The sequence below is a fragment of the Mytilus californianus genome, unplaced genomic scaffold, assembly GCF_021869535.1.
Source record: "Mytilus californianus isolate M0D057914Y unplaced genomic scaffold, xbMytCali1.0.p SCAF_7, whole genome shotgun sequence".
Lineage (NCBI taxonomy): Eukaryota > Metazoa > Mollusca > Bivalvia > Mytilida > Mytilidae > Mytilus > Mytilus californianus.
The window spans coordinates 110,388,139-110,414,496 of NW_026262723.1; the positions used below are offsets into that span (position 1 = coordinate 110,388,139).

The window sequence follows — 26,358 nt, forward strand, 5'->3', positions numbered from 1 at the left end:
TAGGATAAGCTTTTTTAATTCAAAATTGTGTACTGAAATACAAAGTATTTTAATATTTAAGCATACAAGGATGAAATTTAATTATCTTGACATGAATTTAATTAGTAAACCACTTTCTTGATCAGATGGGATGGCGTTTTACTAAATAAGTAAGAACAATTTTTGCAATGCAGTATACATCAAATATGGATATATTATCAAAACAACTCAAATGATGAAAGGGGTTGAAAATAAGGCTTTTTTTGTAAAAGAGGGAGATTTGACCTCCCATATAAGTGACAGATTCAAAATCTTTACATTTGATTTATTTTCTGATTTTTTTTTCAGGGAAAGTAGTGAGTTAAATTATGAAAGTCCAGTTTTGTCAAAGGTACATACATAGTATTTTATAGATAAGTTAATTTAAAAGTAGTTTCCTCAGAATCTTACTCACATAAAGATCTTTTGCACCTCCTAATTATTTTCTTTATCCAAATGATTTTGAGGTAAACTTTGGCACGAGATGGACTTTGTCATGTCCGTCCAAACCAGTTCACATTCCTATACACTTTTCTTTGATACAAATTGAAAAATGTAGTACAATCATCAACATATGATGTCATTGTGCACTTCCTATATGTTGTTTTATCTGAATTATAGCAAATTATGGACTTTACCATTGCATAATTTCAGTGAACCCAATTTTGTGATACAACTCCTCTTTTACCCGATATTTGTAAATTTTTTATACTTTTTTCAGAATCTCAACCATATACTTCCATTTTGCAGCTCTTATTTTGTTTTTGAACTGAATTATTTCTGTTATTTCCCTAAGCAAAACCTTATATAACAACATCACATGTCTTTGTTTATTACCAATATAAAATTGTATGAGTTCAAATTTTAATTACTGTAGAAAGAAAAATGGAACTGACTGAAAATTCCTGTTGTACTCCCACAAGCGAACTGTACATTTATTAAAGGGGGGTCATAAGTTGGAAATACTGGAACTATTCATCCAGTTTATATTTAAGAATTTGTTAACTTAAACTTGTAAAATTAAAAGAAGGTAATTAGCAGACAGTTTCAAAGATGATACTGTCAGCCTGTCAGTTGTAAACTCAAACTGTGTACCCTAGGTTCTCTTATGTTAAATGTTCATAAAAGTTTATTCCACATTGTATAACTACAATGTAATAACCAAGAATTAATTAACACATGTTATATTTTTGGTTATTTCTTTCATCCTTTTGATACATATGTAAAGTTTATAAAAGAGAATTAAAGAATTACTTGCATGTTAACTAATTAGTAATTCCAATCTAATTAAAAACTGATCTCTCATCACTCCCGTTTTTTATATGTCCCACATGACATATCAGAAAATGAGAGCGATGAGAGATCTGTTTTTAATTAGATTGTAGTAATTCATTTGTGTGCTTTTCAAAGTTGTTTAAAATGTGGTGTTTTGTTTTTTCAAAACAAACAGTGACAAAGGACAAAGTGCACTATTCACCATTTAATAATAACTAAATAGCCATAAATACCTGCAGTTATTTCATTACTTTGTATAAGGGTTTATCCACTTTGTGTACATTTGTATATTTTTGAAAGATGACAATCATTAAAGACTTATGTTTTTTTCTTATTTAAGTGTTCAGTAAGCAGTGCATTTAATAATTTAAAGAGAACATTTAGTAGCAGTTTCACCAAAGATGAGGAAAGTGCAATATCACCTGTGAAAGAGCAACAAAGTAAACGTAAGTTAACAACATATTACCTACATACGAGTATATATTACCTTTATACAATGGAAGTCAAATAACCAAGATTTCTTACATTAATCTAAGTTGGAGCCCTTACACTTTCAGAGATAAAATCAGTCAAAAGTTTATTAAATTAATCCAAAAACATATTGCATTTACAAAAAAATTGTCACATAAATATTTCTTTCATTTTTAAATTGTTTGATTTCTCGAAATTCCATCTGCAAAATTCTGTTTAAAATGATACGGTATTGCTTTGAAAATTTCTGTTTTAAGAAAATATTAGAATGCTGGAAATGAACAAATGCTACATACATGTGACATATATCATGTATATTGATTCATAGATATTCCAATGCAGTTTAGCTTCTAAATGCATAAAAAAAAAGTCATAAAAATCTGAAATACTGTTCAATTCTGTACACTTAACCTTTATTGGCATGCGATACAGTTTCAATCCCATGATGAATTTTTTACGAAAATTTGCATACAAGCTATTTTTCACCAAAGCAATTCAAATATGTAATAAAAAAAAACATACCTTCATGTGCTACTAAGAGATGAAAGGGGTCTAAATTTTAGACATTTTACTCTAAATTTCGTTTTTTTGGACATTTCTATCCTTTGAATAGACACACCTAACTTTTTTATTTCAACAGATAAACACACGCAGATTTTTGTAAAAACATTATGAAAATCTTCTTTACTTAAATATGCTTTTAATATGTACAACAATTCTTTGGAAATAATTAATTTTTAACAAATATAAGATTCAAGATTTTAGGAAAAAAACGGCTTTTTTTGCGGTATATTTATCAAATTAAAAAAAAATTTAATGTTGACTTTTTCAATCAAATTGGTACATATAATCTTCATACGTAATCAAACCTAATGCCATTTTAAAAAAGAGGGATTCATGTACTCGTTTCAAGTTAAATCAGTTTAAAGCATAAAAAACAGTAGAAAAATGCATTTTCTCGCGATATGTCACAGTTTGACGTCGCGAAAATAACATTTTACATTAGCAACGTCATTACCTCCCCTGTAACTGTATTGTATGCCCTTAAGTAAATTGAAGATACTGGCAATGGTTTCTTAATTGTCATAATTTCCATACTTGATTGCTCTTTTAAATGAATGTGTATATAGAAATTCACTGGAATGGACCATGCAGAATATTTCATATGGTCAAAAAATAATTTAAGTGAAAATGTTCTTTTTTCTAGAATAACAAAAAAGAACAATCAACAGTTACATCTAGATATTAGACCAGATTTGGTGCCATGATTTATCTCATTATTGTGTAACAAACACATTATATTAGTGGAAGTTCATAATTCGGCAGTTATATATAAATAAGAAGATGTGGTATGAGTTCCAATGCGACAACTCTCCACCCAAGTCACAACGTGTAAAAAGTAAAAAAACAAGAAACAAGAAACACTTATGAACTATATCAACAAAAGTATTGAATAGTTGAGTCTATAAATAGCATTTTTTGGCTTACATCTAAATCAGAGTAAAGATTTATAGTTTAACTTGACTGTAAATTTCTATTTTAGAGAGAAGACTTGATTCTTTTGTCATTGCATCAAAAACTTCAAACCATACAGAAGTGAAAGAATCTTTTATTGAAACTAAACCAACTGTCACTACAGAACTCGAGGATTCCCAAGACTTATCTGTTACATTTGAAACAAACAAATCTTTACTTGAAAACACTGACAACCAATGTGAATCTCAAAACTCATTTATAGTAAATCATGAGAAAAGGGAATTAACTCAAACAGATTCTGAATCAGGAATCAGTAGTTCACAAGACCAGACAGATTCCCAGTCATCAGTCTGTGTGACAATATCATCAGACAGTGATGTACATCATCTCTCTCAGGAAATATGTGAAGATCATTCAGGAAGTTTGGAAACAGAAGAGGTGATATTATTAAACCCTGATGCAGACAATAGTAATAATGTTGAATGTTTAGGCTTTAAATCAGACAAGATAGAATCTAAGGCAAGTTATTTGTGTTCAACTGCCACCAGTTGTGTTCAAGAAGAATGTTTAAATGATGAAGTTGATGGAGGATTGAAAGCTACTATATATACTGATGCAGATGTTTCTGAAGTAGATTGTTCCAGTCCTGATATGAAAAAAGAACCAGCACCATATTTACAAGTGACTAGTTTTGTAAGTTAATTAGTTAAGGCATGTAAGGAATCAATACATTTAAGTCAGATAGATGTTTATATGAATAAGTAAGCTTCAAAAATCACATAAAGTTTTTTTTTTTCATTTTTTTCTTCATGTTGGTAGCTTTAATTACATGCACTATTTGATTAAAATCTTAGAGATTGGGATCATTTCTTACCTTGAAGTAAATTCAGTTGTGTTGTAGGGTGAAGGTGTCATGGCCTCAACTGCACCTTGTCACACAATATTTAAAACAGAAAATTCAATACTCAACTTACTTTAATAAAGCAAGACTGAAGTTTAAACAAGCAAGATAATATATTTTGTTAGAAGTAAACAGTATTTATTGCCATATTTACACAATACTATTTATTGCCATATTTACACAATACTATTTATTGCCATATTTACACAATACTATTTATTGTCATATTTACACAATACTATTTATTGCCATATTTACACAATACTATTTATTGCCATATTTACACAATACTAGTTATTGCATAAATTATTTGTTGATGGAAACAAATTAATGATTATGATTGGTTCTTAGTCACTAGTGTCATGACTGCAAATTTTTTCCAATGTTTCTAATAGAAATAAAACTTCAAGTCTTGTTTCATCAATTTTAAACATCTTCATACATTTTTTTAAGGATGAGAAACTAGACCACAAGAGAACTGAAAAAGTAGTTACATTTGATTTCCATGGATTTAGAAATAGAGTGCAGAAGAGGAAAAACAGTAAGAATTATTGATATTTTAAATATTTTAACAAAAGCCTTGATATCACATTTCACATTTAAAGAATTCAAATATGAATTTTATAAATTTATAGCATTTTATCTGATTTTGATTATGTTATTATTTTGCAATAGCACCTAGTTCTTACACAAAAATCTTTGTAACATGTTCTGTTTAATCTTTTGAGATTTATATTTTGTTACCTAAGGAAAGAGTGAAGAAAGTTTTTGTCGTACATTCCGAGCCAAGATATCACCGACAGATAACAAAGCCGCTGAGGAGGAATTACAAAAAGAAATTAGGTAATGAAAAAATAAAATGTTGAGTAGGTTTAATATCAAAGAGACAGCAATCCATCAACAAAAAACCAAACCAAACTTTTACAATCATAACTTTACCATTTTGAATGTTAAGTTTTTTTTATCAAATGTCCATGTGGATTTATAGGTAATGTTTCTGCCTTGATTTTAATATCCTCATTCATTCTTGCAATTTCTTTACTATGGATTCATTTATATTCGTTGGTTCCAATTTTCATGGATTTAGGAAAACTTGTATGTTCTTGGATATATAATTTCATGGGTTTGGTAAAGTCTGCATACACCTCTTTTGAAAATTTGTAAATCGTTGAACATTTAAATTTGTGGTTCCCCTGTACCCATAATATCCACGAAAATTGGTATCCAACAAATAATAATGAATCCACAGTACTTTGTATAACTGTTGAAAACCTGAGAAGTATGCTGATATTTAAACGAGTTACAGAAAACAAATATAGAATAGTGGCATTTTTGTTTTTGATACTGACTTTATCAGCAAGAATATCAAGCAAGCCCGTTAGGGCGAGCTGATATTTGAGCTGATGAAGTCAGTATCAAAAAATAAAATGCCATTATTCTTTTAATCGGCAATTTGTCTTAACTGCATGGTTTTTTGTTGTTGAGAATATGAAGTAAAATGAAATGGTAAATAAAACTACTTTTACACTTACAAATTGTTTGGATAGTTCTTCGGTTGTATGAATGAAGTCGTGTGCATTTCATTGATAAATTGACGTGGATGGACTTTAACACGTGATGTTGCTGCACTGATACATGGCGTCATTGCCTAATATTTACGAGTATCAAGTCCTGTCCATGATCTTGAAAATATTAAGCAGTAAGGTCAAAGGGAAAATGTACAAATTGCTGATAAAAAAGAAATATTAGCAGTCGCCTCTGATTATTTTTGTTTGTAAAAGAATTGATTAAATATTTGGTAAACATCGATGAGAAGGCAGCCCTAAAAAAGATGGATATCTTATCAAAAATATCTTATTGCCGTTATTAGGCTTGTTAAAGGTGAGGTGTTGCTTATGAGGCTGAGCAAATTTTAAATCAATTCCAGTCTAGATGATTTCTTAATGAGGACTGAAACAAAGTAGATTTTTGGAAGCATCAATGAAACCTCAACCTAACAACACAAAAGTTAGATGACATCTATGGTCAACATAAGATCTTGATATACTGTTTAGTTTAAGTTATGTGAAACAATGTGCTAAATTATGTTTTTGTCTTTACAGTAAGGATATGTTTAAACAGATGGAAATCCTTGGACAGGTATTTACTTGTTTTATTAGCTCACCTGGCCTGAAAGGCCAAGTGAGCTTTTCTCATCACTTGGCGTCGTCTGTTAACTTTTACAAAAATCTTCTCCTCTGAAACTACTGGGCCAAATTAAACCAAACTTGGCCACAATCATCTAGTTTAAAAAATGTGTCCAACGACCCCGCCTGCCAACCAACATGGCCGCCATGGCTAAAAACAGATTTTGGCTTATATCTCTGAAGCTAAAGCATTTAGAGTAAATCAGGTAAATATGTTAATAAGGTTTAGATCTGTCTGCCCTGAAATTTTCAGACGCATCAGACATCTGCCCTGAAATTTTCAGACGCATCAGACAACCCGTTGTTGGGTTGCTACCCTTGAATTAGTAATTTTAAGGAAATTTTGCAGTTTTTGTTATTATCTTGAATATTATTATAGAAAGATATAAACTGTAAACAGCAATAATGTTCAGCAAAGCAAGATCTACAAATAAGTCAACATTACCAAAATTGTCAATTGACCCCTTAAGGAGTTATTGCCCATTATAGTCAATTTTTAACAAATTTTTGTAATCTTTTACAAAATTCTTCTCCGCTGAAACTACATAGACAAATTCAACCAAACTTGGCCACAATCATCATTAGGGTATTTACTTTAAAAAATTTGTCTGATGACCCTGCCTGCCAACCAACATGCCTGACATGGCTGAAAATATAACGTAGGGGTAAAATGCAGTTTTTGGCTTATATCTCTGAAACTAAAGCAAAAGTATAAAGGTTGCATTATTTCATGCATCAATTGTAAACAAAAATATTAGTGGAGCGACACAGGCTCCTTGGATCCTCTTATGATCTACAAAATAATGATCCTTTAACTGTCTGTAGAATGATTTGTATTGAAACTTTGAAATTGAAACTATCGATTTGTTGTTTTTTAAATAAAACCATGCAAAAGACACTAAAAGTTTTATTCAATATAACTTACCATTTTTTTCCTTTAAAATGTAATATCATTAAACATTGATTTTTCCATAGTTCAACCTAGGATTTATCATTTCCAAGTTGAGAGAGGACCTGTTTATTGTTGATCAGCATGCTACAGACGAAAAATATAACTTTGAAATGTTACAGCGACATACAGTCATTCAGAGCCAGAAACTGATTCAGTAAGTAATGTGACTTGTTACAGTAACATACAGTTATTCAGAGCCAGTCAGAAATTGATTCAGTAAGTAATGTGAAATGTTACAGCGACATACAGTCATTCAGTCAGAAACTGATTCAGTAAGTAATGTGAAATGTTATAATGACATACAGTCATTCAGTCAGAAACTGATTCAGTAAGTTATGTGAAATGTTACAGGGACATACAGTCATTCAGAGTCAGAAACTGATTCAGTAAGTAATGTGAAATGTTATAATGACATACAGTCATTCAGTCAGAAACTTATTCAGTAAGTTATGTGAAATGTTACAGGGACATACAGTTATTCAGTCAATAAGAAACTGATTCAGTAAGTAATGTGAAATGTTACAGGGACATACAGTCATTCAGAGTCAGAAACTGATTCAGTAAGTAATGTGAAATGTTACAGGGACATACAGTCATTCAGAGTCAGAAACTGATTCAGTAAGTTATGTGAAATGTTACAGGGACATACAGTCATTCAGAGTCAGAAACTGATTCAGTAAGTTATGTGAAATGTTACAGGGACATACAGTCATTCAGAGTCAGAAACTAACACTATAATTTATTTGAAGTGTAACAGCAACATAGTCATTCGGAGCCTGAAACTGAGTAATGTGAAATAATTAAGTGGAGCTGTATTAAGGACACAATTTTATAAAAATTAGAGGGGGTGGGGTGGGGGGTAGAAAGAAAAATGTCAACTCTGGTTTTAAAGTGAAATATTTCATGGTCGTACATGGTCAATAACAAGAGGATGTCTTATTTTTCACCACTGAACATAAAAATATGACCCTGTGACATCAACTCTGTCACGTGATATGCTGTTTTCATTAGTTGAAACTGTCATTTGTATTTGGCTCCAGCACAACCTTTTACACTTCACCATATAAAAACTAGTAACAGTCTGAAATGGCCTGTATCTGTACTAGACTATACTGAATTTTACTTGACTAGTCTGAATTTGTCTGAACTTTACTCAATATTACTCGACCCCAATCTTAACTATACTCAACTGTACTGATTTGTACTTGACTATTATTTTTGCGATTGAAGAATGTCTGAATTATTACATATACAACTAACTTTACAGCCCATTTGAGCTTTGATTATAGTATGCTGTTATGCTGTGCTGTTACACCAATTTTCAAGGATTAGGGTTTAGCCCTAACAAACATATTTAACCATATGACAAGGGAGGATTGCACTCCAGCAAACATGTTTAACCCCTCAACACTCCATATGTCTTCCCAAAGTCAGGAGCCTGTAATTCAGTGATTGTCATTTGTTGCTATATATCAAATTATTTTTAAAATCATTTGCTTTTATTATCATCATGTATATTCCATCTTGTTCTTGTGAAATAGAGTGCACACATTTTTCATTTTACAGTTCTTTCATGATCGTTTAAAATTTTTTTTTGCTTGATTTTTTAATTGAAAATTAAGTTAATTTGATTAAGCATTTCTCAAACGCAATATTTGTATGGAAGTTTTATAGTTAACTCTTTTACTTAAATATTTTGATTCTAAAGGTTATGCTACAGAGTTAGTTTTTCGAACGCAGTGATTCATGAAATTTAGTGCCCTCTATCGGCTAATCTTGATCCGTCCAATTACCAAAGCGTACCATCACAGTTAATTTTATTCTTGTTTGCATATCAAAATACTTTTGTTAATCTAATTGGAGTATGGTTTTTGTTGAGCCTACGACTTTTGTCGCAGAAAGCTCGACATAGGGATAGTGATCCGGCGGCGGCAGTGTTAGCTAACTTCTTAAAAGCTTTATATTTTAGAAGGTGGAATATCTGGATGCTTCATACTTTGTATATGGATGTCCATGTTACGAAGTTTCCGTCAGTCACATGTCCAATGTCCTTGACCTCATTTTCATGGTTCAGTGACTACTTGAAAAAAGGTTTAGATTTTTTTGTAATGTTAAATTCTCTCTTATTATAAGTAATAGGATAACTATATTTGGTATGTGCGTACCTTGCAAGGTCCTCATGCCCGTCAGACAGTTTTCATTTGACCTCGACCTCATTTCATGGATCAGTGGTTATAGTTAAGATTTTGTGTTTTGGTCTGTTTTTCTTATACTGTATGCAATAGGTCTACTATATTTGGTGTATGGAATGATTGTAAGGTGTGCATGTCTAGCTGGCAGGTGTCATCTGACCTTGACCTCATTTTCATGGTTCAGTGGTCAAAGTTAAGTTTTTGAGTTTTGGTTTTTTTTTCTGATACTATATGCAATAGTTCAACTATATTTGGTGTATGGAAATATTTTATGATCTATATGTCAGTCACGCAGGTTTTATTTGACCTTGACCTCATTTTCAAGGTTCATTGCTCAGTGTTAAGTTTTTGTGTTTTGGTCTGTTTTTCTTAAACTATAAGCAATAGGTCAACTATATTTGTTGTATGGAAGAATTGTTAGCTGTACATACCTGCCTAGCATGATTCATCTGACCTTGACCTCATTTTCATGGTTCATTGGTCAATGTTTAGTTTTACTTGGTTAATGTTAAGTTTATGTGACAGTTGTAATAAAGCTTTATATATAGGACTATCAACATAATATCAATGATTAGTAATTAAAAAGGCGAGACATTTCAGCGTGTGCACTCTTGTGGTAAACCTTACTGTATTTGCAGATCTGCAATAAGCCATGTTTATTTCCATGTGGTAATTTGTTGTATTAAGATATAGCATTATCCGACTGGTATTTTGTATGGAAACAGTTTAAAAGAAACAATCTAGAATTTGACATTTTCTGTAAGATATATGGCAAAGTATTTTTCCAGAGCTATCTTGCTTTGATTCATTCATTGTTTTGAATATAAATCAGGCCATTATTTTTCTCTTTTGAATTGTTTTACATTTTCCATGTCCTGGCCTTACATAGCTTGCTTTGCAGTAAGGGTTTTGCTCATTGTTAAAGGCTGTACAATGACCTATAGTTACTAATTTCTACATCATTTGGTCTCGAGTGAAATGTTGTCACATTGTCTCATTAACAATCATCATACAACATCTTATTTTTTTATATTATGTGCATAGCTACAGTTGTAGGTAGAATATATAGCTTTATGCTGTTCAAGAAATTAAAAAAATCAGAAACAGCATTGATATTTGATTGAAATCAGAAGTAAGCATGTATTATATCATTAGAGAGAATATTTTCTCTTATGGTTGTGGCCTGTTATCTGTTTCTTAGATATAAGAAGATGTGGTTTGAGTGCAATTGAGACAACTCTCCATCCTAGTCACAATTTGTAAAAGTAAACCATTTTACACTAGTAATTTTTTGGGGCCCTTTATAGCTTACTGTTCGGTGTGAGCCAAGGCTCTGTGTTGAAGACCGTACTATGACCTAGTATAATGGTTTACTTTTATAAATTTTGACTTGGATGGAGAGTTGTCTCATTGGCACTCATACCACATCTTCTTATACCCATTATATGTCAAAGTAAGGTCTTCAACACGGAGCCTTGGCGCACACCGAACAGCAAGCTATAAAGGGCCCCAAAAATGACTAGTGTAAAACCATTCAAAAGGGAAAACCAACCATCTAATCTATATAAAAAAACGAGAAACCAGAAACACTTATGAACCACATCAACAAATGACAACTACTGAACATCAGATTCTTGCATGAATAGATATTTCTCATAGCATACTGCACGGACTGTGATTTTGTCCATGGCAACGGACATATGTAATTTCTTCAATGATATACAAAATAACTCACATATTTCACCTGAAAATCTTCTTTTTGTCAAATTTTATTACATTCTGAAGCACTCAAAAAATCTTACAATGTCTGATGTTAAAGTTTGACACCGGAAAAGGACATACGACGTCATACTGGAATGTGCAAAAGACCAGACCAACATTTCACGGAATTTTTGATTTAACACATTGAGAGTGTTGACCATAACAGAAATAGGTTTAACAACTTGTGAAAATTGGATATAGCTTGATATCAACAATATACTTAATTTGAAAAGTAATGATAAACTTGCAGAAGGCTAGTTTATTATTATATTGAAATTAAATAACTCGAGTTGATATCAAGCGATATCCCATTCCAACTCGTTTTGAAACCTATAATTATTACAAATCAAACAAAATGGTAAACATAATCCACCTATAGTTTATCAAAATGTTCTGATCAGTTGTTTGAACGCCTATACACTTTTAATACAATTTAAAACTTGCCTATACTTCCTGCCTATATTTCTTCTCACAATATATTTAAGCACACACCAAAAACCTTTACTTGTACACTTTTTATCATTTGATGGAAAATATTCTTCAGCGTACATGTATATCTTATTCATAAGATAAATTGAATTTTACCAAGTATGTGCCTGGGAAATCACAAATAAAACCTGATGACTCATTATGTTTACTAAAACAAATACACCGAGGAAGCTCAAGTTCATCTTTATTGATCAGTTCTTTTCTCTCCTGTCCATCTTTTGATATTACTTTTATACTTTGAGATCCATTATCTGCTACAATAATGTTACCATAAGTATCTGTACAAAGTCCCATTGGTTCTGATAAATCCTGTTTATATTGCCAGATCTGTTTACCTGATCCATTCACACAGTAAATTGTTTTACCCATATAATCACTATAGATTACTCTGTCATTACAGTAAGCAAGGTGAAACAGGGATGATTTACTCTCAACTTGTATTGACTTCAGTGTATTTCCTTCAAGGTCTATGATACGAATTTCATCTTTCTCCAAACCTACAGCCAGGGAATTATTGGAGAATGATATTCCATAGCATCCTTTGTCTAATTTGATAACTTTGGTAACTGTTTCATTCTCTATATTGAAGATCTTAATGGCCCCCTCACAAGGATAAGTCATGGCCATAGTATTCTGGTTGATCTGTGTGACACTTACGACTCGACCAGATATTGGTAACTCTTTCTGTAGTTTGCCATCAGAAGTAAGCAGATTAGCAGTATCATTCTGTTTAACTACTATAACTCTACCATCCATCAGACAAATCATGTCACTAATAAACTTCTCCATGTTAATATCTATCTTTGTCTCAATATTCATTGTCATGTTGTTTATGTTGGATTGCTGTCGTGATTGTACTTGTGCTTCCCTCTTCACACTTGTTTCTCTATTCATAGGTATATCTGTTTTAACAACAGTTACTTCTCCTAGGGATTCCAGTGATTCTAAATTTTTCAGGGTCTTTTCTATTTCATCATTTTGCTTCATTTTAATGTCAAACATTTTAACCCTGTCACCATTATGCAGATCTTCAACATATCGTTGACATTGGTGTACTTGTTGTTCAATCTGATGTACACCTAGGAATGATTGCAGTTTTGAACTATATGTTGTGACAGTATGTAGATAGTCTTTCATTCCATCTAGTTTTCCTCTCTTTGCTTCAATTTCATTAATCAAATCTGATGCATTTGATTTTTCTTTATTCAGGATGGTGTCTGTTTCTTGGCATAACTTCTTCTCTAGTATGTCTAAATGTTCATTTATTTTCTTTCGGAATTTTATAATCCTGCCCTTGATGCTGTCACACTGTTGTTCACCTCTTTTGATATTTTCTGATTTGTTGGTCTCAATTTTATTCAAGATGTCTAAGATGGAGTTTATATCTTTATCTAAAGATTCTTTTGATTTTTCCATTTTGGTTTCCTCTACTACACTAGCTAATCTTTTTATCCCAGAACATTTTGAATGGCTAGTAGGAATACATTCTTCACAACAAGGCATTAAATGACCGGGGCAGTACAAGTTAAGCTGTTGACCATGTTTGTCACATTCTGTTTTGATAGTTTGGTTTGATGGTTTATAACTTTTAATATCAATGGTCTTATGATGATGTGATAGCATAGATCTTTTATGGTGACCTGAGCATGTTAAGCATAATCCTTCTTCACAGTTATAACACCAGAACTCAGCTTTTGCGTTTACTTCTCCATAGTGACAAGGCACACATGGTATAGGTTTACTGGATGCCATGACCTATGCTGAAATAAAAAGTAAATAATTTGACGTTATTGGTAGGATCTAAAAGGTATATATTAAATGCTATTATTATGTCATCTTATTCATATATAATTATCTTTAAATCTACCTTAGAAGGTTGCACAAATCTGTAAACTTGTACAGTTTCTGCAAAAAAAAATCTGATTATATTCTTTAAGGTGATCAGTGCTTTTGAAACTTAAATTGGTTCTTATGTGTTCTGATGACAACATTGGGGTCACATACAATATTGACTAGTTATTGCCCTTCATTGGTATAACAATTACAAACTATATAGATAATTAAAACCTATTTTGTTGTCAACAGTCTTGGTCAGATATTGGCTCTAAGTTATTCTCAAATTTTGTTATTTGAGGAACTTAGTTTGACAAGCTTTTGCTAGTCTCTGTTAAGTTTATCATAACTTTTTTAGATTCTGTTTGTTTCAGACTGCATGTTGATGAAACGTATTTTGGTTTTTGCACTGTGGGGTTCCTTTTTGATTGCTATATACCCCCTTTTTTGCTTTGTATCCAACGTTTCTGTTCAGTCATAATTGCTATATAATACCCACGTTTCCTTTTAGTTATAATTGCTATAAATCCCACATTTCCTTTAAATCATTCCCACATTCTTGCTTTTATACTGTTTTATTGTAGTCATAATTTCTGTGAACCCCAGATTTCTGTTTAGTCATAATTGCTATATAATACCCACATTTCCTTTTTGTCATTGTTGCTATAAACCCGACATTTCTTTCTAGTCATTTCTTTTATACCCAAGATTTCTCTTTAGTCATAATTCTATATACCGCACGTTTCCTTTAAATCATATTTGCTTTACACCCAAAGTTTCTTTTTAGTCGTACAGTCGAACCTTCGTTGTGTCAAAAACTCAGATGATTCGTAGTAATTTCTCTGTCCTGGTAATATTCCTGTTTGATTAATGCATAATTACCTCTGATGTGTTGAACTTGGTTGATTCAAATACTCTATTAAGTCGAGTACATTTTATAGTCCTGTCGATGTTAAATTAGTGTTAATTGACCCCAATGTGTCGAAGTTTGAAAGTAAGAATTTTCGAACCTTGATAACAGTTAAAATGTCATATTTATGGTGACTGGTAATTAACACCTTTGTTGATCGTCAAAGCGGAATATTAGTTTATTGAACATATTTCACCTGACATAAAAACAAAACGAATTTGAATGACCCAAGTCGAGATTAATTGAATTGTTAGAATTAACTTCATTAATTAAAAAAAGTAAAAGGATTAAGACAATTATGATTCATTTCATAATAATTTAATCTAAAGCAGAAGACCTCATCAGAGACTGTTCATAACTTGTTTTCGTTCTGCGAGTGATTTCATGATTTATAGTGACGAACCTTTGTAAATATTTGTGTATACTATTGATTTCATTTGAGTATGATTCATATATCTGTACTTGTGTGTTTAATTATTATAATGGACCTAAAATATGGAGATTGAATACATAATTATAAAGTGTCATATCGAAAAAAAGGTACTGTTCAAAGTAATCTAGTTTACACAAATCATATAATGTATTTCATGCATTCCAAATTTATGATGACACACTTGACCTTGGATAAGTCAAATACTTTGATCCAGTCCCTTCAACTTTGACATAACGAGGTTCAACTGTAACTGCTATTTACCCCATGTTTCTTTTAGTCATTATTGCTATATATATATACTCCACATTTCCTTCTATACATAATTGCTATATATATATATACTAACTAGATACCTTTTGGTGTATGGAAAAATCCTTTCATTTGTTCATATGACAGTTTAAATTCATTTCCTTCAACGTTGTTTTTCACAATGTTGTCCTACAAGGAAGTTAATTAGGACATGTTTATACCTGATTCAGGTAAACATTTAAATTCAGGTGATCAATAAACATTTAAATAACCTACCTAATATCTTACAATGAAATACGATATATTGATGGTACAAGGATAAATTAAATCATTTGTCAGATCAGATCTATTTATGTTATATATTATAATGGTATTTGTGAAATATTTCTTGTTATATCTCTATATTTAAATCATATGTTCACTAATGTAAAGTGTAAGCTTCTTATTATTTCAATATTTTCTCTTCCTCAATCATATGCACCAAAAATTATGATAGTAACAAAAAAGATAACTTGGTAATGATACCAAATTTTTCTGAATCTTATATTCATAACCCTTGCAATGAAGTTGGGTACAGGGTTAAATGTTTTGGCCTATCCATGGGTCAGTCTATTCATAACCACTTTATTTATTGCCATTTCAGCTCCTTAATTATTTTCTCAAGGTTCTCTTCCAATTTGTAGGAAATTTTGAATTCAACATAACCATGGATGAGTTTGATAATAAAATAATCTGAAATGGGGAATATTTTGGAAGGGGATATTTAAAAAATTTCCAAAATAATGCATGGTCATAATGGCTGTAGTTTCATTTTTTGGGGTTTCCACTCATCAATAACACAAATCAGTTTAATAATTCGACAATCTTAAATGTTTTGGGGAGATGGACTAGTACAAATTTTTCATATTAATCCTGGGTTCATCTGACCTTGACCTCATTTTGATGGTCCATTGGTCAGCAGTATGATTCAGTGTTTTTGTCTATTTCTTATATACTGTAATTATATATACATGTATAAGCAATATATAAACTATATTTGGTTAATAGAATGATTGTAATATATTCTTGTATCTGGTAGGGTTAAGCCAACCTTTTCCTCATTTTCATGGTTAATTGGTCAATATAAAAAAAATATGATAAGGTCTGTTTCTCAGATGCTTTAAGTAAAAGGTTAACTAAATTTGATGTATGGAAAAATAATAAATTCTAATGCAATTTGTTTGTAACGATAATTTTCATTGGACGTTTATAAATATTTTGAAGGGTTAAATTCCAGGTTCTATTAGTAGTTCGTAACTAAGAAACCCACTATTTTCATTTCCGATTTTATTTGTGTTCAATTTCTCAAGAAATAAACAAGGAAGTTACATTTTGTGCCTCAAAATTTTCATATTTTTTCAATTTTGAAACCATTCAGAAGCGTACGAAAAGTATAAATATGTGTAGTGTTTATGTTTGACATTGGGAGTATAGATATGACGTCACAAATTTGTTTAGATACCAAAGACGATGCAACAGTTTCGCGGACTCTTTCATTTATGGCATTTTTATAGCCGAAAGAAATAGTTATTAAATGGAATTTATTTTAATATGTGGCATAAGAATGGAGATAACTTGTATTGTATTTAAAGCTTGGCCTTTGCTATGCGTCACTAGGTAAACTCAATTTGTGACAGTAAAATGTATGTTTTACGAGGGCCAAGCTTAAAATGCAATACACTTATCTTCCAAGTGTCCATATTTATCTTGCAGGATTTATCAGACCTCATTTTCATGATCTATTGGTCAACATAAAGTTTTGGTGTTAAATGTTTGTCTTAAAAACTTTCAACATAAATTCTATCATGATCAGTACTAGTTGAGCTGATGAGCCATTTCTGAGTGTGGACTGTAGTTTTTGTGAGCATCCATTTTAAAATTTCAATATTTTTTATTAACCTTTAACACAAAAGCTTATAATGATTTTAGTCTTGTTTATAGCGATTATTGAGTCACAGAATGCGAGATAAAGTAATTTCAATCCGCAGTGGTGACATAAACTATTTGTATAAAGCTTTATATTTTGTTGGATAGAAGACCTGGATGCTCATTTTCATGGTTCAGCAACTACTTGAAAATTTTTCCTTATTTGTCATGTGAAATTTTCACGTATTTAAGTAATAGGATAACTATATTTGAAATATGGTTCTTTGAAAGGTCTAAATGTCTGTCAGACAAGAATTCTCTGACCTCAACCTCATTTCATGGATCAGTGATGAAGGTTTAAATTTTTGTGGTCAAGTCTATATCTCAGATTCTATAAGCAATAGGTCAATTATATTGGGCATGTTGAATGATTTTAAGGTGTACATATCAAACTGGCAGGTTTCATCTGACCTTGACCTGTTTTTCATGGGACATTGGACAATGTTTAGTTTTTATTGTTTTGTCTACTCATTTGTAAATACCATAAGAAATTTGGCCTTTATATTTAGTGTATTGAATGATTGTGGCATGTCTGTTTGGCTGTTTTCATATGACCTTGACCTCATTTTCATGATTCATTGGTCATTGAAAGTTTTCATGGTTTTTGTCAGTTTATCAGCTACTTTGAATAATATGTGATTTATATTTGGTGTATTGAATGAATGTAAGGTGTACAAGTCTGTTTGGCAAGGTTCATATGACCTTGGCCTCATTTTCTTGTTTCTTGCTTATAGTAGATATAATCTGAACCCTATCTGGCTATTTTAATTTTGGAGTAAAAGACTTGATTCGGTGGTAACTTGTGAATTTAATACACCAAAAAAACGGAGTCAAGGAGTCGACATTGGGAATTTTACTGAAAATGGAGGGCAACAAACTTTTCCTTGGAGCTTCTATAAAGTGAAGTCAGGGCGACAAAGTTGTTTACCTCTTATGGTATGGTGACCCCTTATTTTATTTCCATTGCAATAAAAAACTGTTGTGTGCTTGCTTCTATATATATGCACCTACTCAACTTTTCCTTTTCAGCACACTTTAGATGTTTATATGTGCTATGTGCTTTACTTTATATATATTTTTATCAATTTGTGCTTTTAAAATAAATTGAAAATGTTAAAGCAAATTCCTAAAAAAAAAAGAGAGTACACAAACACACAAACAATTTTCCCTATTCTTTGTCTTGTAGTCCACAGAGTCTAGAACTGACATCCAGTAATGAAATTATACTAATGGAGAGTATAGAGGTATTCCGAAAGAATGGATTTGATTTTATTGTGGATGAACAAGGTAATAGTAAAAAACAGATAATTTGTTTTATTCAAAGTTATCATGGTTTATTAAAAACAAATATATACAACAAATGCTCTACTTAGCTTTTGATGGACATGTATTACAAAGGTAAAAGTATTCTGTATTTAAAGAGTTAAAGGAAACAAAATAATTGTTTGTCTGTTCTGTTTGTATTAATGTCAATAATTCCTCAACTAAACATGAGTATGAAAACTTTATTTTATCAACATTTTAAAGAAAATATTGTACTCCCGCAATATAACCTTGTACATGTATCTTCTTTCATTTGTACAAAGACTTAGGACATTTTGTTCAGTTTACAAGTCTTTCACATGTAAATGCCAAATTGTGTATATGTAATATTGACCAATGACAAACTGAGATTAAACGAACCACACGTTGATTAAATAATAATAATCAACAGGTCAGGAAAAGGATAAATTGGGTAAGAATTAGAGAAAATAGTACACCAAAATTTCTATTAGTTTGACAATAATAGTTTTCATTTAACAGATTCACAGATAAATATCTATCAAGCTGACTTTAATTGACATGTTTTGACCAAGCTGGACAATTGATAGTTGTAGAGGTTGTGAATGTCCAGTTAATGGATTAATTGTTTTTATAACATGTCAGCATATGGCATACATGCATACATGTACTTAATTTTACGTACATGCAGTTTCAACTCTTAATTAAAACATCCTTTCTAGATCTATTTGTATGATTTTCTTGATAGATAGTTCCCTGTGTTATTTGATTCAATTTTATTAAACATATCAAGAATATATCAAGATATATATATATTTTGAAGCCCATCATATCTTCACATTTCTTCTTAATTTTTACAAGGGGATATAAATAGGAATTCTGACATCAGTGTCCAAGGGAAATTATCTTTGATGTATTATAATTGTAATATAATGGACCTTCAGAAATCGTTGTTGTTGATTGGATGATATTGAATAATAAAAGAAAAATGTGTCTGAGGATACGAATGCCTCCTCTCAAGCTTGCTTATAATATTTGAAAATACTTTTGGGAAATACGGATGAACGGATGTTCAAGGGTAACACTTAATGCCCCTTTTGCTTAGCGCAATTAGGGAATATTGTATTGAACAAACCTAAGACACGTAATGTGATTTCATGACTTTTTTTGCAGGACAATTTATAAATATTACAATAATTTTTTGAAACAATGTGTAGAGCAGAAAGTTTTATATTTCTTTATAGAAATAAGAAAATGTGGTACATTAAGACAATTCTCTGCCAGATATAATTGTTGTTTTGTACACATTTAACATTCATAAGATTAAACATTTATTTGATTGAAAGGAGGTCAACTTCAATAGGACAGCAAACCAACATCACGAGTAAAGCAAATCAAAATCTAGAATCACCTTATAATAGTCAAGAGACAACTCTTCACAAGAGACCAAATGATAGAGAAATTAACAGCTATAGGTCACTGTACGGCCTTCAACAATGAGTAAAGCCTATACTGCATAGTCAGCTATGAAAGGCCTCGTAATGACAAATGTAAAACAATTCAAACAAGAAAACTAATGGCCTAATTTATGTACAAAATAGTGAACGAAAAAACAAATGTGTTAACACAGCAACAAAAAACAACCACTGAATTACAGGCTCCTGACTTGGGACAGGCACGTACATACAGAATGTGGTGGGGTTTAACATGTTAGAGGGCGCACAACCCTCCCCCTAACCTGGGACAGTGGTGTAACAGTACAACATAAGAATAAACTATAAAAATTAGTTGAAAAAGTCTGAACTTATCAGATGGATACAAATAGAACAACATCTAACAAAAAAACAGAGTGGATGTGGCCGGGTACTTGTACATCCCCACAACAAAAAGACACTAAGTACAGATCTGAGAGTACTCTCAGTTACTGACAGCTTGTTCAAAGCGAATAACAACTTATAAAAAAAATCGTGTGAATTTACTTAACACATATTTAACTTAATTCTTACACAGAGACCAAATTCTCAGAAGACAAAAGCATGAAGAGACAATTTGTTGCCTGATTTTGGATAGGAACATATATTTGTGACAAGGTTGAACCATGAGTGTTCTTCTCATACTTCTCCCTGAGTCTGTCAGATCAGCCGAAGAATTCAGTTATTGATCAAGTTCTATGATTAAATCAACAACAATTAAATTAATTGTATCATCTTAGAATATCAAACCAGCTACTTTATATAATATTTCAAAAATGCTTTAACTGCCAGCTCAGATTAATTTGTCTGTACATATTGAAATTCATTCTGCTTTGTTACTTTTGATTATCTGCTTTATTTAATATCCTTAAACAAAGAAAAGTATAAATATATTATTTTGTTGACAGGTGAACCTACACAGAGAGTAAAGTTAATTTCTACACCAGTCAGTAAAAACTGGACATTTGGAAAAGATGGTTAGTCAGTAATATATAACATATAATTTTATATTGTTATTCTCTTCAAAAATATTATTTTTACGACAGAAAAGAATATAAGGCCAGTCAGTACATAAGATGTTGATTTCACTGAATGCACATAATTTTCTGCATTATTAGCATTGGCACATCTCATTTGTATTCTGATTTGGACCAGCCCAATAGAAATGGTTTATTAATTTGATAAATTTCAATATTTTTTTTATATTAAATACACAAAGTGCTAGCATCAGATAATGATTTTTCAAATATATTTATTTTTCAGATATAGAGGAACTGATCTTTATGTTAACAGATTCACCTGTGAGTATATGTTCAATTAAGATAGAATTTGTTAATTAAAGAGAGAAGCTTCTTGTCTCATTGACTACAACAATAGATTTAACACCACTTATCGGAGAATTGGCCAATTACACTGTCAATGGAGGTTGACAGGATGCTGGTATACTTTGTGATGGTCTTTGGTCACTCTATATTAGACTCAGCCTTTAGTTTTCTGTGTTCTGTTTTGTATACTGTTGTTTGTTTTTTGGTTGTTTGTGCATTTTTTGCCATGACATTGTCAGCTCATTTCGACTTGAGAGTTTGATTATCCCTTTAGTGTCTTTTGCTTCTCTTCTACCAGGTGATTTAAATGACTCATGGATATCTCAGACTTTCAAATACTCTTTATGTTTAGTTCACATTCGTTTATCAAATTGTCCAATATTTAAAAATACATTGTATTTATATAGGAAACTTGAAATCTAATATTTGGTTACACAAAGTAACTGCTTAGGATTTCAGCCAAAAGTAAAATAACAAAAATACCGAACTCTGAGGAAAATTCAAAACGGAAAGTCCCTAATCAAATTGCAAAATCAAAAGATCAAACACAACAAACGAATGGATAACAACTGTCATATTCCTGACTTGGTACAGGCATTTTCTATGTAGAAAATGGTGGATTAAACCTGGTTCTATAGCTAGCTAAACCCCTCACTTGTACGACAGTTGCATAAAAATTCCATTATGACAACATATGTGAACAAAACACACAAACAGAAATGATAGGTATAAATGTCAAAATTAGTGGTACAGCGGCCAACATTGTGTTACAATCTTAAAAACAAACAAATATGTCAACAAAGAAAAAACAAAAAGGCATATAGACAAAGCACATTAGCTAAAATGAAAGACAAAAATACAAAAATTCACCACAGCACAACAACGCAATAACGGTATGTATAAGTACCGAGCTACGTCAAATGGATATTACCAAAAATAAGCTAAACAGTAAAAGTTATAATTTACAAAGACAAATAAAAGAATACTGAAACACGTTATTAAGATGATAAACAACGTCAGTACCAAGAATCTATACTTCAAGACCATCGTGTATTATTTGTGAAGTTGATACGGAATATTTATCAACAAGGTCTTGGTATCTTCCGATGAACTTTTTTAGAAAAAGGACAAGACGTTTTTTGATATAACCCTGGTTCATCAACTTTCTGCTCAGAGACTGGTGACGTTTTACAAAGTCTGAGTAGCAGCTGCAAGCTCTTGAATACCGAATGAGATGAAAAATGTACCTACCATATGCAGGCCATGCTGCCATTATTTAATCACAATGACATTAATTTATCCCTCTTTGAACCTAAGAAATCCCATTCTTCTCTTGAGACTGATCTTACTAATTTAGTGATAAAATACTTATTTCTGAATTGTTTCATTATTTGGAATGCTTTGAAAGAATTTATGTTTCTTTTTCAAATGTTGCTCATGAATCATAAAATGTTTCAAATTTGTTTTTTCTTAGTTTAAACATCAGTAGATAAAGACACAGTAGAACATTTGTATTTAGTCAATGAATCTAAGTGGTTAGAGTCTCAAATTTCATTTTGCCGTGATATGGCTTCAACTTCATTACTTAAGTATAGGTTCTACTTTTTTTCAAAAATTCACAAGACTCCATTACTATAACTTATCACAACTACCCATTTAATGTATAATAATTTGATGATACAATGTATAGAAATTTTGCAACAGATAAAAGTATTTACCCAATGTATATTGTTAGGGTGTTATGTGTCGTCCATCCAGAGTACGACAGATGTTTGCCTCTAGATCATGTAGAAAGTCCATAATGATTGGTACAGCACTGAAAAAAGCTGAAATGAAAAAGGTAATTGTCCAGCTCATTTCATTTGATAGCAAAATTATGCATTATTTAGACATTCTTATGTTTTACACCTTCAGGCAGAATGTTAGATAAAGAGTGTTTCTTTAAGAAAATTGCAAAAAAAGAGGTAACATCAAGTTGTAAATAGTATGTTGAAATAAAATTATTTGCCAGTTTTTCATTTCCTCAGACTTTTTCAGAATGAAAGGACAATTCAAATTGTCAAAACTACATTTTGAAATTCCTAGGAAACATTTAAAAAATTACCAGAATGTCACATGCATGGGCAGTATAAAAACTTACAAATATCAAACAATTGTGTGTGTGTGTGTGTGTGTGACCTTTAACTGGTTATTTCTTTTTATATTACAGTTAGTTGAGCATATGGGCCAAATTGACCAGCCTTGGGTAGGTTTATGTTAACTTTTGTCGCTGTTTGCTTATCAAACAAAGATGTAGACACTATCTAATATTAAGGCACTGGGCATAGCTGCCAAAACTAAAATGAAACAAACCAAAATCAGAACTTACACACAAGTACTGATTGGTTGATTGTTGATTGCTTAACATCCAGTGGCAAATATGTCATTCATGTTCAGGAGAAGAACAAATTAGCAATAAACACAATATACTGAAGGTAATGCACATTAATAAAATATGAAGAAAAGTTTTAAATTGTTATCTTTACAAATCTTATTTAATCTTTACCAACTACAGACATAATTGTATATTATGCAAATTTGTCTTTGTATGCTTGGTGCCATTTATATCAATTCCAATATTAAAATTGAAAAGTAAAAAAAAGAGACTTTTTTACACAACTCATGAAATTAAATTTTGAAAAATTAACATGGGAAAGGAATGTAATACATAAACTGATATAGTTTAAGCTCTCCTGGCCTGAAGTGCTTGTGCGACTTATTGCCATCAATTGTCACCCTTCCCGCCTCTTACTTGTCTGATTGCAACCAAACTTTGCTATAATCATCCTTTGAATATCTAGTTTAAGAAAAGTTGTCTTTTAAACCTTCCAGCAAAACAACACAGCCATCATTTTTCTTTAAAAAGAACATAGCGGTAAATGCAAGTATTGTCAATAATCTTAAAACAGCAAAGTTGATCAGCTAGACAAGATCTAAAAAATAAGTCAACACAGCTGACATTGTTTTTAGACTATTCATTTTATAAGAGTTATTGCCATTGAAAGACAGTTTTGACACATGTGTTGCATTTTGCAATAATCTTGTAAATTAGAACAGATAGAGAGAGAGAAACTAAAAAGTGCAAAAATAATCAGTCCGTCAATCTTTTATTATACCCCACGCAACGAGTTGCGGAGGGTATAATGTTTTTGACCCGTCCGTCCGTCTGTCCATCCAACTGTCTGTCCGTCTGTCAGTCCGTCAGTCCTATTTCTTGTCATCGCAACTCCTATCAAACCACACAACAGAATTTCACGAAACCCTTTTAGATAATAAAGACATACTATGTAGTTGTGCATATCGACAGGAAATTACGATTCAATTTTTTTTCTAGGAGTTACGCCCTTTTGAACTTATTTACTTTAATGTACTACTACAACCTTTTGTCATCGCAACTCCTCTCAAACCACACAACATAATTTCATGAAACTGTGTAGATAATAAAAACATACAACGTAGATGTGCATATCGACAGGAAATTACGATTCAATTTTTTTTCCAGGAGTTACGCCCCTTTGAACTTATTTGCCAAATATACTACTGCAACTTTTTGTCATCGCAACTCCTCTCAAACCACACAACAGAATTTCATGAAACCTTTTCAGATAATAAGGACATACTACGTAGATGTGCATATCGACAGGAAATTACGACTCATTTTTTTTCCAGGAGTTACGCCCCTTTGAACTTATTTGCCCAATATACTACTGCAACCTTTTGTCATCGCAACTCCTCTCAAACCACACAACAGAATTTCATGAAACCTTTTCAGATAATAAGGACATACTACGTAGATGTGCATATCGACAGGAAATTACGATTCAATTTTTTTCCCAGGAGTTACGCCCCTTTGAACTTATTTGCCCAATATACTACTGCAACCTTTTGTCATCGCAACTCCTCTCAAACCACACAACAGAATTTCATGAAACCTTTTCAGATAATAAGGACATACTACGTTGATGTGCATATCGACAGGAAATTACGACTCATTTTTTTTCCAGGAGTTACGCCCCTTTGAACTTATTTGCCAAATATACTACTGCAACTTTTTGTCATCGCAACTCCTCTCAAACCACACAACAGAATTTCATGAAACCTTTTCAGATAATAAGGACATACTACGTAGATGTGCATATCGACAGGAAATTACGACTCATTTTTTTTCCAGGAGTTACGCCCCTTTGAACTTATTTGCCCAATATGCTACTGCAACCTTTTGTCATCGCAACTCCTCTCAAACCACACAACAGAATTTCATGAAACTGTGTAGATAATAAGGACATACTATGTAGATGTGCATATTGACAGGAAATTATGATTCAATTTTTTTTTCTTACACTTATTTTATTTCTCCAATGACAATGTGGGGACGTGGGGTATGTGAGCGCGCTCACTAAGGTTCTTTAATTATAGATGTTGCCCTTAATTAAGGAGAAGTAGATATAATTTGGTGGTATTTCAAATCTAAATATAAATATGTTTTGTACTCATTAAGAACATGTTGAACTGTACTGAACATCGGACACATAAACTTTCTTTAATGCATTGCTAGGGTTTTTATTCTAAAACTGGTAGATTACCACAAATTATAGAAAACAACAGCAGACAACTTGAAACATACCAAATTTTCATCAAATTACTTACCATTTTTTTTCTTGAATTCCCCTGTTGAGAAAAGGTTGTGCTGAATATACTTGATGAGCTTGAACTGATTCTGATGACCAAAACTTCCAATTCCTCAGGAATGGACCACAATTCTTAGACAATAAATAAAGACTGGAAATTTCAATATGATAATGAATTATGAATGAATTCTGATATACAATAGCAATTTTCATTTAACTATCAAGTGACACTAAATCATGGTATAAAATACTCTTCATACCGAAAAAAGTGTTTTAAAGTAACTGATAATTGGTTTACTGGTGATATTTGGTATGAAATTATTTTGAGACTTTTGACAAAGAATCTAATCTTTTACTTGCTCAAAACGGGGAAACACTTGCTTTCCCACTTTGATTTTATATTGTTCTGTAAATGAAAAATAGCGTCTGGAATACTTAATTACAAGCATAGTGTCTTTGATGATTTTCAACTGAACTTTAGAATCTAGTACCTGTTGATTCT

The 26,358-nt window shown here is 31.5% G+C and overlaps 2 protein-coding genes across 5 annotated transcripts in view; one reads left to right on the forward strand and one right to left on the reverse strand.

Moving 5' to 3' along the window:
* LOC127710033 (mismatch repair endonuclease PMS2-like) overlaps positions 1-26,358 on the forward strand; it is a 73,909-nt gene that overhangs the window by 42,162 nt on the left and 5,389 nt on the right. The window contains exons 14-25 of the mRNA XM_052215755.1: positions 328-370; positions 1,634-1,739; positions 3,308-3,933; positions 4,595-4,682; positions 4,891-4,984; positions 6,244-6,280; positions 7,303-7,433; positions 18,298-18,398; positions 20,773-20,841; positions 21,128-21,165; positions 22,925-23,029; positions 23,399-23,434. Of these exons, the coding sequence (XP_052071715.1) occupies positions 328-370; positions 1,634-1,739; positions 3,308-3,933; positions 4,595-4,682; positions 4,891-4,984; positions 6,244-6,280; positions 7,303-7,433; positions 18,298-18,398; positions 20,773-20,841; positions 21,128-21,165; positions 22,925-23,029; positions 23,399-23,434 (1,474 nt within the window). The remainder of the gene's footprint in view (positions 1-327; positions 371-1,633; positions 1,740-3,307; positions 3,934-4,594; positions 4,683-4,890; positions 4,985-6,243; positions 6,281-7,302; positions 7,434-18,297; positions 18,399-20,772; positions 20,842-21,127; positions 21,166-22,924; positions 23,030-23,398; positions 23,435-26,358) is intronic.
* Positions 11,007-15,371, reverse strand: LOC127710038 (uncharacterized). 4 transcript variants are annotated; one of them, XM_052215764.1, is made up of 2 exons: positions 15,251-15,371; positions 11,007-13,476 (listed from the first exon to the last, which is right to left on the reverse strand). In XM_052215764.1, exon 2 carries the CDS (start codon positions 13,471-13,473, stop codon positions 11,791-11,793), a length of 1,683 nt encoding a protein of 560 aa, XP_052071724.1. In that variant the 5' UTR covers positions 13,474-13,476; positions 15,251-15,371; the 3' UTR covers positions 11,007-11,790. The 4 variants fall into 4 exon arrangements, with proteins under 4 accessions (XP_052071724.1, XP_052071721.1, XP_052071722.1 ...); XM_052215761.1 differs by having other exon boundaries at positions 11,007-13,481; XM_052215762.1 differs by having other exon boundaries at positions 11,007-13,481; positions 15,244-15,371.

What these genes read in the sequence shown, in the direction of transcription:
- LOC127710038 (XM_052215764.1), bottom strand. Translation starts at nt 13,473, where the DNA reads ATGGCATCCAGTAAACCTATACCATGTGTGCCTTGTCACTATGGAGAA.